The sequence below is a fragment of the Salvelinus alpinus genome, chromosome 3 (assembly GCF_045679555.1).
Source record: "Salvelinus alpinus chromosome 3, SLU_Salpinus.1, whole genome shotgun sequence".
In the NCBI taxonomy this organism is placed as follows: domain Eukaryota; kingdom Metazoa; phylum Chordata; class Actinopteri; order Salmoniformes; family Salmonidae; genus Salvelinus; species Salvelinus alpinus.
In genome coordinates, this window is record NC_092088.1 from 92,634,752 (window position 1) to 92,651,523 (window position 16,772).

The 16,772-nt window shown below is 50.0% G+C and overlaps 1 protein-coding gene across 3 annotated transcripts in view; it reads right to left on the bottom strand.

Annotated features, from left to right (window-relative positions):
- ugp2b (UDP-glucose pyrophosphorylase 2b) overlaps positions 1-16,772 on the bottom strand; it is a 113,899-nt gene that overhangs the window by 24,297 nt on the left and 72,830 nt on the right. For all 3 annotated transcript variants that reach the window (XM_071394509.1, XM_071394510.1, XM_071394508.1), the window contains exons 4-6: positions 10,448-10,633; positions 4,363-4,496; positions 364-520 (exon numbers count right to left, since the gene is read on the bottom strand). In XM_071394509.1, coding sequence (XP_071250610.1) covers positions 364-520; positions 4,363-4,496; positions 10,448-10,633 — 477 coding nt within the window. The remainder of the gene's footprint in view (positions 1-363; positions 521-4,362; positions 4,497-10,447; positions 10,634-16,772) is intronic.

A 16,772-nucleotide genomic window follows, 5' to 3' on the forward strand; every position in this document is an offset into this window, starting at 1 on the left:
AGCCTAGTGTGGGTTCTCAATCAGAGGCAGATGGTAGTCGTTGTCTCTGATTGAGACTCATATATAGGAGGCTTGTTTTGTGTTGGGAGTTTGTGGGTGTTTGTTACCTGTCTCTGTGTTTGTGTTCTGCACCAGATAGGTCTGTATCGGTTTTGCACATTTGTTATTTTGTAGGTTGTTTGTAGTGTTTCACTTGTGTTTGTATTAAACATGTTTAACACTAGCCGCGCTGCATTTTGGTCCTCTCCTTCACCCCTGGAAGAAAACCTTTACAATTACAATGAGCTCATCCTCCTATAGCTCCTCCCACCAGCTTCCTCCGGGTGTGTGTATGTGCATGTGTGTGCGCGTGTGTGTGTGTACCTTGCCCTCTGTGATGAGCTGATCCAGCAGACCAGAGTTGTAGAAGCTGGCGTAGATATCCCCGTGGCCAGGAGGGTACCACACGTCAGCATTCTCACCCGTCATACCAATGTCTGTGGCCACAGGCAGGAGGGACTCTTTGTTAATACGGGGGTACCTGGGACAGAGGGCGGGAGGGCGAGAGGGGAGAGAGGGAGGGAGAGAGAGGGTGAATTCATTTAGTTAAATAACCCAATTGTAGGCTACTTACAGGTTTGATGTTTTACATTTAAATCATATGAATCCTGTTAGGAATGGGTCGATGACAGGAAGACCAACTGAACAGATCAAGGAGCCGTCATCCCTTCATGTTTATCAGTGGATAAGAGCAGATTAGAAAGGAGAACGTTTTAACGTCTCCTTACAGAGCTGAGGATGGTCTGAGATCTGTCTGTCTGTCTGGCCGTGAGAGGGGAGGATGACCTGAGATCTGTCTGTCTGTCTGGTCATGAGAGGGGAGGATTACCTGAGATCTGTCTGTCTGCCTGTCTGTCTGCCTGTCTATCTGGTCATGATAGGGGAGGATGACCTGAGATCTGTCTGTCTGTCTGTCTGGTCATGAGAGGGGAGGATGACCTGAGATCTGTCTGTCTGTCTGTCTGTCTGTCTGGTCATGAGAGGGGAGGATGACCTGAGATCTGTCTGTCTGTGTAACGGCTCTCGTTGGTGGTAGGAAGAGTGGACCAAGGCGCAGCGTGGTAGGTGTACATCGTCTTTTTATTGATGACACCAAAACAAAATAACAAAGGCAAAAAACGAAAGCGAACAGTTCTGTCAGGCACAGACACTAAACAGAAAACAAGATCCCACAAAACCCAAAAGGAAAATGACAACTTATATATGGTCCCCAATCAGAGACAACGATAGACAGCTGCCTCTGATTGGGAACCACACTCGGCCAAAAACAAAGAAATAGAAAACATAGACTTTCCCACCCGAGTCAAACCCTGACCTAACCAAACATAGAGAATAATAGGGATCTCTAAGGTCAGGGCGTGACAGTCTGGCCATGAGAGGGGAGGATGGTCTTGCTAGGGGGTGAGGGGTTAAGGCTCACTGGTCTGTGTAGAGTACAGCCTGAGTACAGCCTGTCAATGCAACAGAATCCTACTCTGATGTTTTCTGCCAACAACAACATCTCTTGCATAGTTAGTTTTGCATACTAAGTCTTGCATGTTTAGTTTAGTTTCGGTATGTTGCATTGAAAGTGTCTAATATTGCGATGATTCGACCACAACTCCCACAGTAAAGGGAAACGTTGATAGTGTTAACTAAAGGGGAAAACTCTACAGGCTAATATTTCTTCTGCGTGGCAGTCTGAGGGGAGCTGCACACACTGGAGCAGCTTAGGGGGAACATTGGAGAAGAGGAGAGGGGGAGGAGAGGGAAGGAGGAGGAGAGGGAAGGAGGAGGAGAGGGAAGGAGGAGGAGAGGGAAGGAGGAGGAGAGGGAAGGAGGAGGAGAGGGAAGAAGGAGGAGAGGGAAGAAGGAGGAGAGGGAAGGAGGAGGAGAGGGAAGGAGGAGGAGAGGGAAGGAGGAGGAGAGGGAAGGGGGAGGAGAGGGAAGGAGGAGGAGAGGGAAGAAGGAGGAGAGGGAAGGAGGAGGAGAGGGAAGAAGGAGGAGAGGGAAGAAGGAGGAGAGGGAAGAAGGAGGAGAGGGAAGGAGGAGGAGAGGGAAGGAGGAGGAGAGGGAAGGAGGAGGAGAGGGAAGGGGGAGGAGAGGAGCGAGAAGGGGGAGGAGAGGAGCGGGAAGGGGGAGGAGAGGCGCGGGAAGGGGGAGGAGAGGGAAGAAGGAGGAGAGGGGGAGGAGAGGGAAGGAGGAGGAGAGGGGGAGGAGAGGGAAGGAGAAGGAGAGGGAAGGAGGAGGAGAGGGAAGGAGGAGGAGAGGGGGAGGAGAGGGAAGGAGAAGGAGAGGGAAGGAGGAGGAGAGGGAAGGAGGAGGAGAGGGAAGAAGGAGGAGAGGGAAGAAGGAGGAGAGGGAAGAAGGAGGAGAGGGAAGGAGGAGGAGAGGGAAGAAGGAGGAGAGGGAAGAAGGAGGAGAGGGAAGAAGGAGGAGAGGGAAGGAGGAGGAGAGGGAAGGAGGAGGAGAGGGAAGGAGGAGGAGAGGGAAGGGGGAGGAGAGGAGCGAGAAGGGGGAGGAGAGGAGCGGGAAGGGGGAGGAGAGGCGCGGGAAGGGGGAGGAGAGGCGCGAGAAGGGGGAGGAGAGGCGCGAGAAGGGGGAGGAGAGGAGTGGGAAGGGGGAGGAGAGGAGGAGAGGAGTGGGAAGGGGAGGAGTGGGAAGGGGAGGGAAAGGAAAGGGGAGGAGAAGGAGAAGGAAAGGGGAGGAGATGGAAGGGGGAGGAGAGGGAAAGGGGGAGGAGTAGGAAGGGGAGGAGAAGGAAAGGTGGGGAGAGGGAAGGGGGAGGAGAGGAGTGGGAAGTGGGAAGTGGAAGGGGGAGGAGAGGAGTGGGAAGGGGAGGAGTGGGAAATGAAAGGGGGAGGAGATGGAAGGGGGAGGAGATGGAAGGGGGAGGAGAGGGAAGGGGGAGGAGAGGGGGAGGGGAGTGTGAAGGGGAGGAGAGGGAAGACAGTTCTGGCATGGATAAGAGGGCTCAGATGAGAGAAGAGAAGAGGAGGGGATAGTAAAGGAAAGGAGAGGAGAGGGAAGGGGGAGGAGAGGAAGAAAGGAGAGGAGAGGGAAGGAGAGGAAAGGGGAAATGGGGGAGCAGAGGAGAGGGAAGGGGCCTCATTAAAAGAGGATTAAGTTGTCATCTGACCAGGCTTTTTGACACACTCCAGCTTGATCCTCACTTTGTGTTTGATTGTATTCCAAAGGCATAGGAGCTGCTGAGGTAAAGCCCTCCTTGAAGATTCTGATAAAATATTAACACTACAAGCCTTTTAGTCTACAGTCCAATTCAACTGTCCACTGCTTAAAAGGTTCGCCCATTTTGAATGTTATATTGTTTTTGTGCATCTCTGAGTGATGTTCTATAGATTCCCTGGGTCATTTCATGTTTTCATATCTGAGTTATTGGCGTTGAAGCAGGCAGATATCAGGCCACAATGACGTAGCACTGTGATAAAGTCGCTCTGACTACACTGGAAGTTAATAGGAAAACGACTTTTAGATCACGAAAACGCCTATCATACACGTCAGATTTCAATACTGGCCGATGACATAACTCTGGAGAATGTCTTCTCTCAAATAAGACATTGATTATATTTTTGCGATATTCCTACCTCGAGAAATGTGTAATTTAACGGAGGGTCTATCTAGCACATTGTTCCTATCTGTCTGCCTCTTTAGTCCAGGGTGCATTGCATGGTGCTGTTTCCTGAGATATTATAGAAAGAAGATGAATATAGAAAAATATAACGCCCCACCCAGCAGACTGTGACAAATCGCGTTCACGTTGTCATGATATACTGATATACCATTTTCTAGCCAAGTCGCTACTTTTATCCAATGTAAAAAACACAATTTCAAATGTTGCTACATAAGACCGAATCCAGGTGGTGGGTGACATATTGATAGTTAACTGTAAAATTGCCTAAACAAACTGCACTATCTACTTTACATGCTGATATTGTCTTTGGTATTATTGTGTGTAGCTGCGTTTCCTTGCTAGCTAGCTAGCCAGCTAGCCCTTAGAGAGAGCGTTGCACTGTGGATTTTGTAGTTGACTTGAACTGCAACAGATTTCCACAATGATTTTCCATGTTGCTACCAACCTTATTATAACGGCAAAATTAAATATTTAAATACTCACAAGTTTAGCTACTTTTCTCACACATACTCACATATTAGTGTTATTTAACACTGTAAATTAAAGGAATGAGTTGTTTTGGGTGGATTTTTCCTATAAGTCTTTAGAGTCCATTCATTACCGGTACAGACAGGATGTCCAGTTTAATGTCCAGTATGTCTCATATATTCTGATCCAGCAAGATATGAGACATACTGTGGTGCGTGTGTTACCTGCTCTGGTTGAAGGTGTGTATCTTCACACGGTGGTGTGTGTATTTCTGAAGGATCTTCTTGGTGTCTTCATCCGTGTTGAAGGAGTTCATCAGGACCAGAGGAACGTCTGTGTTGTACTTCTTGTTCAAGTGCTGAGGGAAAAACATATTGGATTGAGAACAGGTGAAAGGAGTGCTTGGCGGCCATATTGGATTGAGAACAGGTGAAAGGAGTGCTTGGCGGCCATATTGGATTGAGAACAGGTGAAAGGAGTGCTTGGCGGCCATATTGGATTGAGAACAGGTGAAAGGAGTGCTTGGCGGCCATATTGGATTGAGAACAGGTGAAAGGAGTGCTTGGCGGCCATATTGGATTGAGAACAGGTGAAAGGAGTGCTTGGCGGCCATATTGGATTGAGAACAGGTGAAAGGAGTGCTTGGCGGCCATATTGGATTGAGAACAGGTGAAAGGAGTGCTTGGCGGCCATATTGGATTGAGAACAGGTGAAAGGAGTGCTTGGCGGCCATATTGGATTGAGAACAGGTGAAAGGAGTGCTTGGCGGCCATATTGGATTGAGAACAGGTGAAAGGAGTGCTTGGCGAGCATATTGGCCACAGCAAACCAAGTGACAGGCTGGGTGGAGCTAATGCAATGGCAGTGTTGGAGAGCATCAAATCCGAGATGCATTGCGACTGACTGATTGACAAAGACCCGAAGACTCTAGAGTCCAGACTTTAATGAGGGAGAGGTTGTTACGTTAAACCGTTACCAAACTGTGTGGGTGTGTGGTGGAGTTTAGTGAGCAACCAGGCTGTTTGAGTTTTGTCTCGGCTTTATGAGGTCATTTAGGGTGGGACTGTCCTAGGAGAGGTGGTGTGAAGTTCAGCTCCACTACCAACCAACGTAACTATCAGGAAATCACACAGTGGTGCAACAAGTCAGCGTAACAGGATCTATTCCACTGTAGGATGTTTCTTTAGATTTACTGGAATCATTTAAAGTTTCCTTTTATGAATTTTGGGAAGTTATGACCTCTCATTTCCCCAGAGGACCCCGGGACAGAGCAGAACGGTCAGCAGACTAGAGAGGAGGGATAAAGAGGTTCTGTGGATTCAGAAAACAGCCCTTCTCTCCCTCACCCTCTCTCCAAATTATAAGCACATGCTCTCTCTCTCTCCCTCCCTCCCTCTCTCCCTCTCTCCCTCCCTCCCTCCCGATCCCCCCCCTCTCCCCCCTCCCTCCCTCTCTCCCTCCCTCCCGCCCCCCCCCCCCCTATCTCTCCCCCTCTCTCTCTCTCTCTCTCTCTCTCTCTCTCTCTCTCTCTCTCTCTCTCTCTCTCTCTCTCTCTCTCTCTCTCTCTCTCTCTCTCTCTCTCTCTCTCTCTCCCGCTCCCCCCACCCTCTCTCTCTCTCTCCCCCCTCTCTCCCTCTCCCTCCCTCTCTCCCTCTCTCTCTCTCTCCCTCTCTCCCTCTCTCTCTCTCTCATCCCTCCCTCTCTCTCTCCTCCCTCCCTCTCTCCCCCTCCCTCCCTCCCTCCCCCTTCCTCCCTCACAGGACAGCTGTTATTCTATGGGCAGGTCTGTGGGTTTGACCAGGCAGTGGGGGGACAGAGAGCACAGTGTGCTGGAACTGAGAGGTGTGTGTGTGTCAGAGCAAGAGAGAGGTGTGTGTGTGTCAGAGCAAGAGAGAGGCGCTATTTGTTTGCGGACTTGTGTGTGGTTGTCTGTAAATGTGTGTGTGTATATCTGTGTGTTGTGTAACGGCTGCATGCAAAGGGAAAGGGAAAGGGAACAACTGAAAGCATTCAACTGAAATGTGGTTCTGGGACAGTCCTTTTACCCTCCAGATATAGGCATATTACCTCCACTGTGAATCAGGCCATTTAGGGAGAAAATGGATACCAACTCACATTAATGTTCACCAACTCCCACCTCCACCCTCTCCCCTGAGTAAAGGTTCTCAGTCATCTCTCTCTCTCTGTGTGTGTGTGTGTGTGTGTGTGTGTGTGTGTGTGTGTGTGTGTGTGTGTGTGTGTGTGTGTGTGTGTGTGTGTGTGTGTGTGTGTGTGTGTGTGTGTGTGTGTGTGTGTGTGTGTGTGTGTGTGTGTGTGTGTGTGTGTGTCGTCTCCCTCATTATAGTCATCATCTGAAGTCCTTGGTTCAGCCCACCGACAGCCCAGTCACTTGGTTTGGTACGTTTTCAGAGATGGGGCTGAGGGTTGATGAAATGTAACCACTATACAATTCTTATGATGTTATGCGTACAACATTCTTGTGGCACATATCTGTTATAACAAGTCATTATGAGTATAATATATAATATAATATTATAACAAGTCATTATGAGTATAATATAATATATAATATTATAACAAGTCATTATGAGTATAATATAATATATAATATATATTATATTATATTATATTATAACAAGTCATTATGAGTATAATATAATATATAATATATATAATATAATATTATAACAAGTCATTATGAGTATAATATAATATATAATATATATAATATAATATTATAACAAGTCATTATGAGTAAGTTATAATGATATAAGGACAGTTATAACAACTCTTATGTAATTGTTTACCTTTATTTAACGAGGCAAGTCAGTTAAGAACAAATTATTTTTACAATGACGGCCTACCCCGGCCAAACCCGGACGCCGCTGGGCCAACTGTGCACCGACCTATGGGACTCCCAATCACGGCCGGTCGTGATACAGCCTGGAATTGAACCAAGGTCATTAGGGACGCCTGCCTCAGACCGCTGAGATGCAGTGCCTCAGTCCGCTGAGATGCAGTGCCTCAGACCGCTGAGATGCAGTGCCTCAGTCCGCTGAGATGCAGTGCCTCAGACCGCTGAGATGCAGTGCCTCAGACCGCTGAGATGCAGTACCGCTGAGATGCAGTGCCTCAGACCGCTGAGATGCAGTGCCTTAGACCGCTGAGATGCAGTGCCTCAGACCGCTGAGATGCAGTGCCTCAGACCGCTGAGATGCAGTACCGCTGAGATGCAGTGCCTCAGACTGCTGAGATTCAGTGCCTTAGACCGCTGAGATGCAGTGCCTCAGACTGCTGAGATTCAGTGCCTCAGACTGCTGAGATGCAGTGCCTTAGACCGCTGAGATGCAGTGCCTTAGACCGCTGAGATGCAGCGCCTCAGACCGCTGAGATGCAGTGCCTTAGACCGCTGAGATGCAGTGCCTTAGACCGCTGAGATGCAGTGCCTTAGACCGCTGAGATTCAGTGCCTCAGACTGCTGAGATGCAGTGCCTCAGACCGCTGAGATGCAGTGCCTCAGACTGCTGAGATTCAGTGCCTCAGACTGCTGAGATTCAGTGCCTCAGACTGCTGAGATGCAGTGCCTTAGACCGCTGAGATGCAGTGCCTCAGACTGCTGAGATTCAGTGCCTCAGACTGCTGAGATTCAGTGCCTCAGACTGCTGAGCTGCAGAGCCTCAGACCGCTGAGATGCAGTGCCTTAGACCGCTGAGATTCAGTGCCTCAGACTGCTGAGATGCAGTGCCTCAGACCGCTGAGATGCAGTGCCTCAGACTGCTGAGATTCAGTGCCTCAGACTGCTGAGATTCAGTGCCTCAGACCGCTGAGATTCAGTGCCTCAGACTGCTGAGATTCAGTGCCTCAGACCGCTGAGATTCAGTGCCTTAGACCGCTGAGATGCAGTGCCTTAGACCGCTGAGATGCAGTGCCTCAGACTGCTGAGATGCAGAGCCTCAGACCGCTGAGATGCAGAGCCTCAGACCGCTGAGATGCAGAGCCTCAGACCGCTGAGATGCAGAGCCTCAGACCGCTGACCTGCAGAGCCTTAGACCGCTGAGATGCAGTGCCTTAGACCGCTGAGATGCAGAGCCTCAGACCGCTGAGCTGCAGTGCCTTAGACCGCTGAGATGCAGAGCCTCAGACCGCTGAGATGCAGTGCCTCAGACCGCTGAGATGCAGTGCCTCAGACCCACTCAGATCTAATCAATGCGCAACGGACTGACCCCAACTTAGAAGAGTTGCGTGACCAAATTGTGCCTGTGGAACAGTTGGGAGATGTCACCCATGGCTATTTTCTCCAAGAGGATGTCCTGATGAGAAAGTGGGTGTCTCATGGTAGTTGTTTTCTGGGGGAGGCGATTAGTCAGGTTGTGGTACCAGTAAAACTTTGTGAGTTGGTGTTGACAACTTCTCACAATGATGTTGCTGGACATATGGGTGTGAGGAAAACATACCAGCGCATATTAAGACATTTCTTTTGGCCTAGGTTAAAGAGGGATGTCTCTGATTTCATCAAAACTTGTCACACCTGTCAATTAACTGGTAAACCTAATCAAGCTATTAAGCCGGTACCACTGTTTCCTATTCCTGTACTCAGCCAACCTTTTGAGTATCTGATCATTGACTGTGTGAGTTCTTTGCCTCGTTCTAAAAAGGGTAGTAGTGGTGAAATGGCTAAAGAGAAGTTATCATCTTCACAGGAGAGGATGAAGGGCATATTTGATCGCCGAACTGAGCCTCGTCAGTTTACTCCGGGTGACCAGGTTCTTGCTCTGCTGCCAATTGTTGGTTCTCCTTTTCGGGCCAAGTTTCAAGGTCCATATACAGTGGTGCGTCAGTACACTGACCAAAATTACCTAGTTGCCTCTCCTGAACGGAGAAAAGCACACCAGCTGTGCCATGTAAATTTGTTAAAACCATATTATGCACGTTCCTCTGAGACTGAACAGTGGGAGTCTACAGAGGACGGTAAACCTGTTCTTTTGGTTGATACCGTTGTTTCCTTGGGTTCTTATCATGCTAGATCTGTGCATGAGGAGGAAGATGGGCCTGGTCCTGACGATTGTATATTTCAGGGTAGATTGAAATGAGTAGTCTGTTACGTTGGGAAGTGGCTATGAATCGTTGGGAGTTAAAAAATGAAGGACCTTGTTCTTTTCGTTGGAGCTTGTAGCTGATGTGGTCTAGTGCGCCCTGTTCTTGAATGGTTGTATTGTCTGGTTCTGTCTTTCCTGTCTGTTCCCTCCTGGTCTTGTATTCTTCTTTCCTCTTAAAAGTTGCTTCCTATGCATTAAGGTTGCTGAGGTCTGGGGAGTCTTTCCTCTTAAAAGTTGCTTCCTATGCATTAAGGTTGCTGAGGTCTGGGGAGTCTTTCCTCTTAAATGTTGCTTCCTATGCACTAAGGTTGCTGAGGTCTGGGGAGTCTTTCCTCTTAAATGTTGCTTCCTATGCACTAAGGTTGCTGAGGTCTGGGGAGTCTTTCCTCTTAAAAGTTGCTTCCTATGCATTAAGGTTGCTGAGGTCTGGGGAGTCTTTCCTCTTAAATATTGCTTCCCGTGCGCAAAGGTTGCTGAGGTCTGGGGAGGAGGTTGGGTGGGGCAAATTGGAAGTGTGCACGTAACCCTTCATCAATTTGGGACGCGGAGGCTGGTATGTTGTTCCGGGGTCCTTGTTGGTCCCCGGTTTTATGGGGGGGAATGTGACGACCCTCCCACTCTGTCTGCCGTAGTCTCTCTTTGTTCTTGTTTCCTTATTAGGATGCCAGTGGGCGGAGTTGGGAGGGTCGTCAGCTACATGGGAAACACCTGGGGCCCACTGTCATAGGATAAATGCACCACTTCCCCATTCTCCATGCAGACACCGTAATAGATTTTGTTGTGGTTTTTTGTGACTTTTTGGTTGTTTGCTTTAGCACCTTTCAACACACCGCATTATCACATTCATGCATGCAAAACACTCACTTACACTACTGATTACTGATTACACACACCATTGTTAATTGCATTTAGGTTACTTTATTTTAAATAAATATATTTATCTCCACGTTGTCTCCCTTTTGTTACGGGCTTTGAGCCGGTTCGTGACATTATGACATGTCTATGACTGCTTATGACATGTCTATGACTGCTTATGACATGTCTATGACTGCTTATGACATGTCTATGACTGCTTATGACATGTCTATGACTGCGTATGACATGTCTATGACTGCGTATGACATGTCTATGACTGCGTATGACATGTCTATGACTGCTTATGACATGTCTATGACTGCTGATGACATTCTAACAACATATTGACGACAGGTACCTCTATCTGCTGCACGGTGAGGTCCAGGAAAGTGTTCTCGTTGCGGACGCTGATGAGGCTCTTGGGGCCTTTACAGCCCATGCTGGTCCCCAGGCCTCCATTCAACTTGACTACCACCAGCTTGTTGAGACTGTCTGCCAGGCTGTCCGGCAGGGGCCGCGCTGCTATCTTATCATAGGGCTGGATCTGTGGAGAGAGAGGAGAGACATGTAATATGTTCCCTTTGGTAATGTATGAGGTAACACTTCTGATGTGGGCGGAGGGGGATCTTATCTTGACATTTAATCTATGGAGACTCAGGGACTGAAAAAGGACTAGGGAAGAAATGAAACCACAGAACTTTTTTTGTAAGTTCATTTCTGAAGACAAAGGAAAGAGTGTAATCTTTGACAGGACTGTCACCCAGGGCCCTGCATTCAGCTTGAATCAATAAGGTCTGGCATTTTAAACAGCTAGCTGGAGGTTCACCACTATACACAATGAGAAGGAGCACCCAGGACGTCAAATCTTTAACAGATGTCTTGTGTGTGTGTGTGTGTGTGTGTGTGTGTGTGTGTTTACATGAGTGCATGTGTGATTGACCCTAAGTAACTGAAGGGTCATAGGGTCATGGCTCATCCTGTGTGGTGATGACTCATGTCCTGCGCACTGCTTTGAGACACCAGAGCCTGGATCTGAGGCCTAACACACACTGGATACAGCCCAAAACACACTGGATACAGCCCAAAACACACTGGATACAGCCCAAAACACACTGGATACAGCCCAACACACACTGGATACAGCCCAACACACTGGATACAGCCCAAAACACACTGGATACAGCCCAACACACACTGGATACAGCCCAACACACTGGATACAGCCCAACACACTGGATACAGCCCAACACACACTGGATACAGCCCAACACACACTGGATACAGCCCAACACACACTGGATACAGCCCAACACACACTGGATACAGCCCAACACACTGGATACAGCCCAACACACACTGGATACAGCCCAACACACACTGGATACAGCCCAACACACACTGGATACAGCCCAACACACACTGGATACAGCCCAACACACTGGATACAGCCCAGCACACTGGATACAGCTCAACACACACTGGATACAGCCCAACACACTGGATACAGCCCGACACACACTGGATACAGCCCAACACACTGGATACAGCCCAACACACACTGGATACAGCCCAACACACACTGGATACAGCCCAACACACACTGGATACAGCCCGACACACACTGGATACAGCCCAACACACACCGGATACAGCCCAACACACTGGATACAGCCTGATACAGCCCGACACACACTGGATACAGCCCAACACACACTGGATACAGCTCAACACACTGGATACAGCCCAACACACACTGGATACAGCCCAACACACTGGATACAGCCCGACACACACTGGATACAGCCCGACACACACTGGATACAGCCCGACACACACTGGATACAGCCCGACACACACTGGATACAGCCCAACACACTGGATACAGCCCGACACACACTGGATACAGCCCGACACACACTGGATACAGCCCGACACACTGGATACAGCCCAACACACACTGGATACAGCCCAACACACTGGATACAGCCCAACACACTGGATACAGCCCAACACACTGGATACAGCCCAACACACACTGGATACAGCCCAACACACACTGGATACAGCTCAACACACACTGGATACAGCCCAACACACACTGGATACAGCCCAACACACTGGATACAGCCCAACACACCGGATACAGCCCAACACACCGGATACAGCCCAACACACTGGATACAGCCCAACACACTGGATACAGCCCAACACACACTGGATACAGCCCAACACACACTGGATACAGCCCAACACACACTGGATACAGCCCAACACACACTGGATACAGCCCAACACACACTGGATACAGCCCAACACACACTGGATACAGCCCAACACACTGGATACAGCCCAACACACTGGATACAGCCCAACACACCGGTTACAGCCCAACACACTGGATACAGCCCAACACACACTGGATACAGCCCAACACACACTGGATACAGCCCAACACACACTGGATACAGCCCAACACACTGGATACAGCCCAACACACCGGATACAGCCCGACACACACCGGATACAGCCCGACACACACCGGATACAGCCCGACACACACCGGACACAGCCCGACACACACCGGACACAGCCCGACACACACCGGACACAGCCCGACACACACCGGACACAGCCCGACACACACCGGATACAGCCCGACACACACCGGATACAGCCCGACACACACCGGATACAGCCCAACACACCGGATACAGCCCAACACACCGGATACAGCCCGACACACACCGGATACAGCCCGACACACACCGGATACAGCCCAACACACTGGATACAGCCCAACACACACCGGATACAGCCCAACACACTGGATACAGCCCAACACACACCGGATACAGCCCGACACACTGGATACAGCCCGACACACACCGGATACAGCCCGACACACACCGGATACAGCCCGACACACACCGGATACAGCCCAACACACACCGGATACAGCCCAACACACACCGGATACAGCCCAACACACTGGATACAGCCCAACTACAGCTCGACACACACTGGATACAGCCCAACACACACTGGACACAGCCTGAAAACACTTAAATTGGAGATACTGTATATGGTTGGCTGGAGCTGCTCTAACCTAATCTCTGGTGGGCAGAAATGGTACTGTAGATCAGTCTTTATACTGTGGCCACCAATAGCTAAAGAGCAGCAAATCCTTCTGGACGAATCACGATTCCACAGGTAGATAGCATCTTTCTAAATTCAGAAGGGGAGTAGACATTCAGCCCATAGACTGGCCCTTAACTTGCAAAGACAGAGGGGGATCTCCTCCTTCTAGCATCCCTTCACTCACTGAGGATAGCTTTACCAAAACAACAATAAAACAATCCCCTGTTCCCCGCTCTCTTCTGTATCCTAAAGCTCGTCTTATGTGTAAGAGAGAGAATGTGTGTGTGTGTGTGTGTGTGTGTGTGTGTGTGTGTGTGTGTGTGTGTGTGTGTGTGTGTGTGTGTGTTTACATGAGTGCATGTGTGATTGACCCTAAGTAACTGAAGGGTCATAGGGTCATGGCTCATCCTGTGTGGTGATGACTCATGTCCTGCGCACTGCTTTGAGACACCAGAGCCTGGATCTGAGGCCTAACACACACTGGATACAGCCCAAAACACACTGGATACAGCCCAAAACACACTGGATACAGCCCAAAACACACTGGATACAGCCCAACACACACTGGATACAGCCCAACACACTGGATACAGCCCAAAACACACTGGATACAGCCCAACACACACTGGATACAGCCCAACACACTGGATACAGCCCAACACACACTGGATACAGCCCAACACACACTGGATACAGCCCAACACACACTGGATACAGCCCAACACACACTGGATACAGCCCAACACACTGGATACAGCCCAGCACACTGGATACAGCTCAACACACACTGGATACAGCCCAACACACTGGATACAGCCCGACACACACTGGATACAGCCCAACACACTGGATACAGCCCAACACACACTGGATACAGCCCAACACACACTGGATACAGCCCAACACACACTGGATACAGCCCGACACACACTGGATACAGCCCAACACACACCGGATACAGCCCAACACACTGGATACAGCCTGATACAGCCCGACACACACTGGATACAGCCCAACACACACTGGATACAGCTCAACACACTGGATACAGCCCAACACACACTGGATACAGCCCAAGACACTGGATACAGCCCGACACACACTGGATACAGCCCGACACACACTGGATACAGCCCGACACACACTGGATACAGCCCGACACACACTGGATACAGCCCAACACACTGGATACAGCCCGACACACACTGGATACAGCCCGACACACACTGGATACAGCCCGACACACTGGATACAGCCCAACACACACTGGATACAGCCCAACACACTGGATACAGCCCAACACACTGGATACAGCCCAACACACACTGGATACAGCCCAACACACACTGGATACAGCTCAACACACACTGGATACAGCCCAACACACACTGGATACAGCCCAACACACCGGATACAGCCCAACACACCGGATACAGCCCAACACACCGGATACAGCCCAACACACTGGATACAGCCCAACACACTGGATACAGCCCAACACACACTGGATACAGCCCAACACACACTGGATACAGCCCAACACACACTGGATACAGCCCAACACACACTGGATACAGCCCAACACACACTGGATACAGCCCAACACACACTGGATACAGCCCAACACACTGGATACAGCCCAACACACTGGATACAGCCCAACACACCGGTTACAGCCCAACACACTGGATACAGCCCAACACACACTGGATACAGCCCAACACACACTGGATACAGCCCAACACACACTGGATACAGCCCAACACACTGGATACAGCCCAACACACCGGATACAGCCCGACACACACCGGATACAGCCCGACACACACCGGATACAGCCCGACACACACCGGACACAGCCCGACACACTGGACACAGCCCGACACACACCGGACACAGCCCGACACACACCGGATACAGCCCGACACACACCGGATACAGCCCGACACACACCGGATACAGCCCGACACACACCGGATACAGCCCAACACACCGGATACAGCCCAACACACCGGATACAGCCCGACACACACCGGATACAGCCCGACACACACCGGATACAGCCCAACACACTGGATACAGCCCAACACACACCGGATACAGCCCAACACACTGGATACAGCCCAACACACACCGGATACAGCCCGACACACTGGATACAGCCCGACACACACCGGATACAGCCCGACACACACCGGATACAGCCCGACACACACCGGATACAGCCCAACACACACCGGATACAGCCCAACACACACCGGATACAGCCCAACACACTGGATACAGCCCAACACACTGGATACAGCTCAACACACACCGGATACAGCCCAACACACACTGGACACAGCCTGAAAACACTTAAATTGGAGATACTGTATATGGTTGGCTGGAGCTGCTCTAACCTAATCTCTGGTGGGCAGAAATGGTACTGTAGATCAGTCTTTATACTGTGGCCACCAATAGCTAAAGAGCAGCAAATCCTTCTGGACGAATCACGATTCCACAGGTAGATAGCATCTTTCTAAATTCAGAAGGGGAGTAGACATTCAGCCCATAGACTGGCCCTTAACTTGCAAAGACAGAGGGGGATCTCCTCCTTCTAGCATCCCTTCACTCACTGAGGATAGCTTTACCAAAACAACAATAAAACAATCCCCTGTTCCCCGCTCTCTTCTGTATCCTAAAGCTCGTCTTATGTGTAAGAGAGAGAATGTGTGTGTGTGTGTGTGTGTGTGTGTGTGTGTGTGTGTGTGTGTGTGTGTGTGTGTGTGTTTACATGAGTGCATGTGTGATTGACCCTAAGTAACTGAAGGGTCATAGGGTCATGGCTCATCCTGTGTGGTGATGACTCATGTCCTGCGCACTGCTTTGAGACACCAGAGCCTGGATCTGAGGCCTAACACACACTGGATACAGCCCAAAACACACTGGATACAGCCCAAAACACACTGGATACAGCCCAAAACACACTGGATACAGCCCAAAACACACTGGATACAGCCCAACACACACTGGATACAGCCCAACACACTGGATACAGCCCAAAACACACTGGATACAGCCCAACACACACTGGATACAGCCCAACACACTGGATACAGCCCAACACACTGGATACAGCCCAACACACACTGGATACAGCCCAACACACACTGGATACAGCCCAACACACACTGGATACAGCCCAACACACACTGGATACAGCCCAACACACTGGATACAGCCCAACACACTGGATACAGCCCAACACACCGGTTACAGCCCAACACACTGGATACAGCCCAACACACACTGGATACAGCCCAACACACACTGGATACAGCCCAACACACACTGGATACAGCCCAACACACTGGATACAGCCCAACACACTGGATACAGCCCAACACACACTGGATACAGCCCAACACACACTGGATACAGCCCAACACACACTGGATACAGCCCAACACACTGGATACAGCCCAACACACACTGGATACAGCCCAACACACACTGGATACAGCCCAACACACACTGGATACAGCCCAACACACACTGGATAC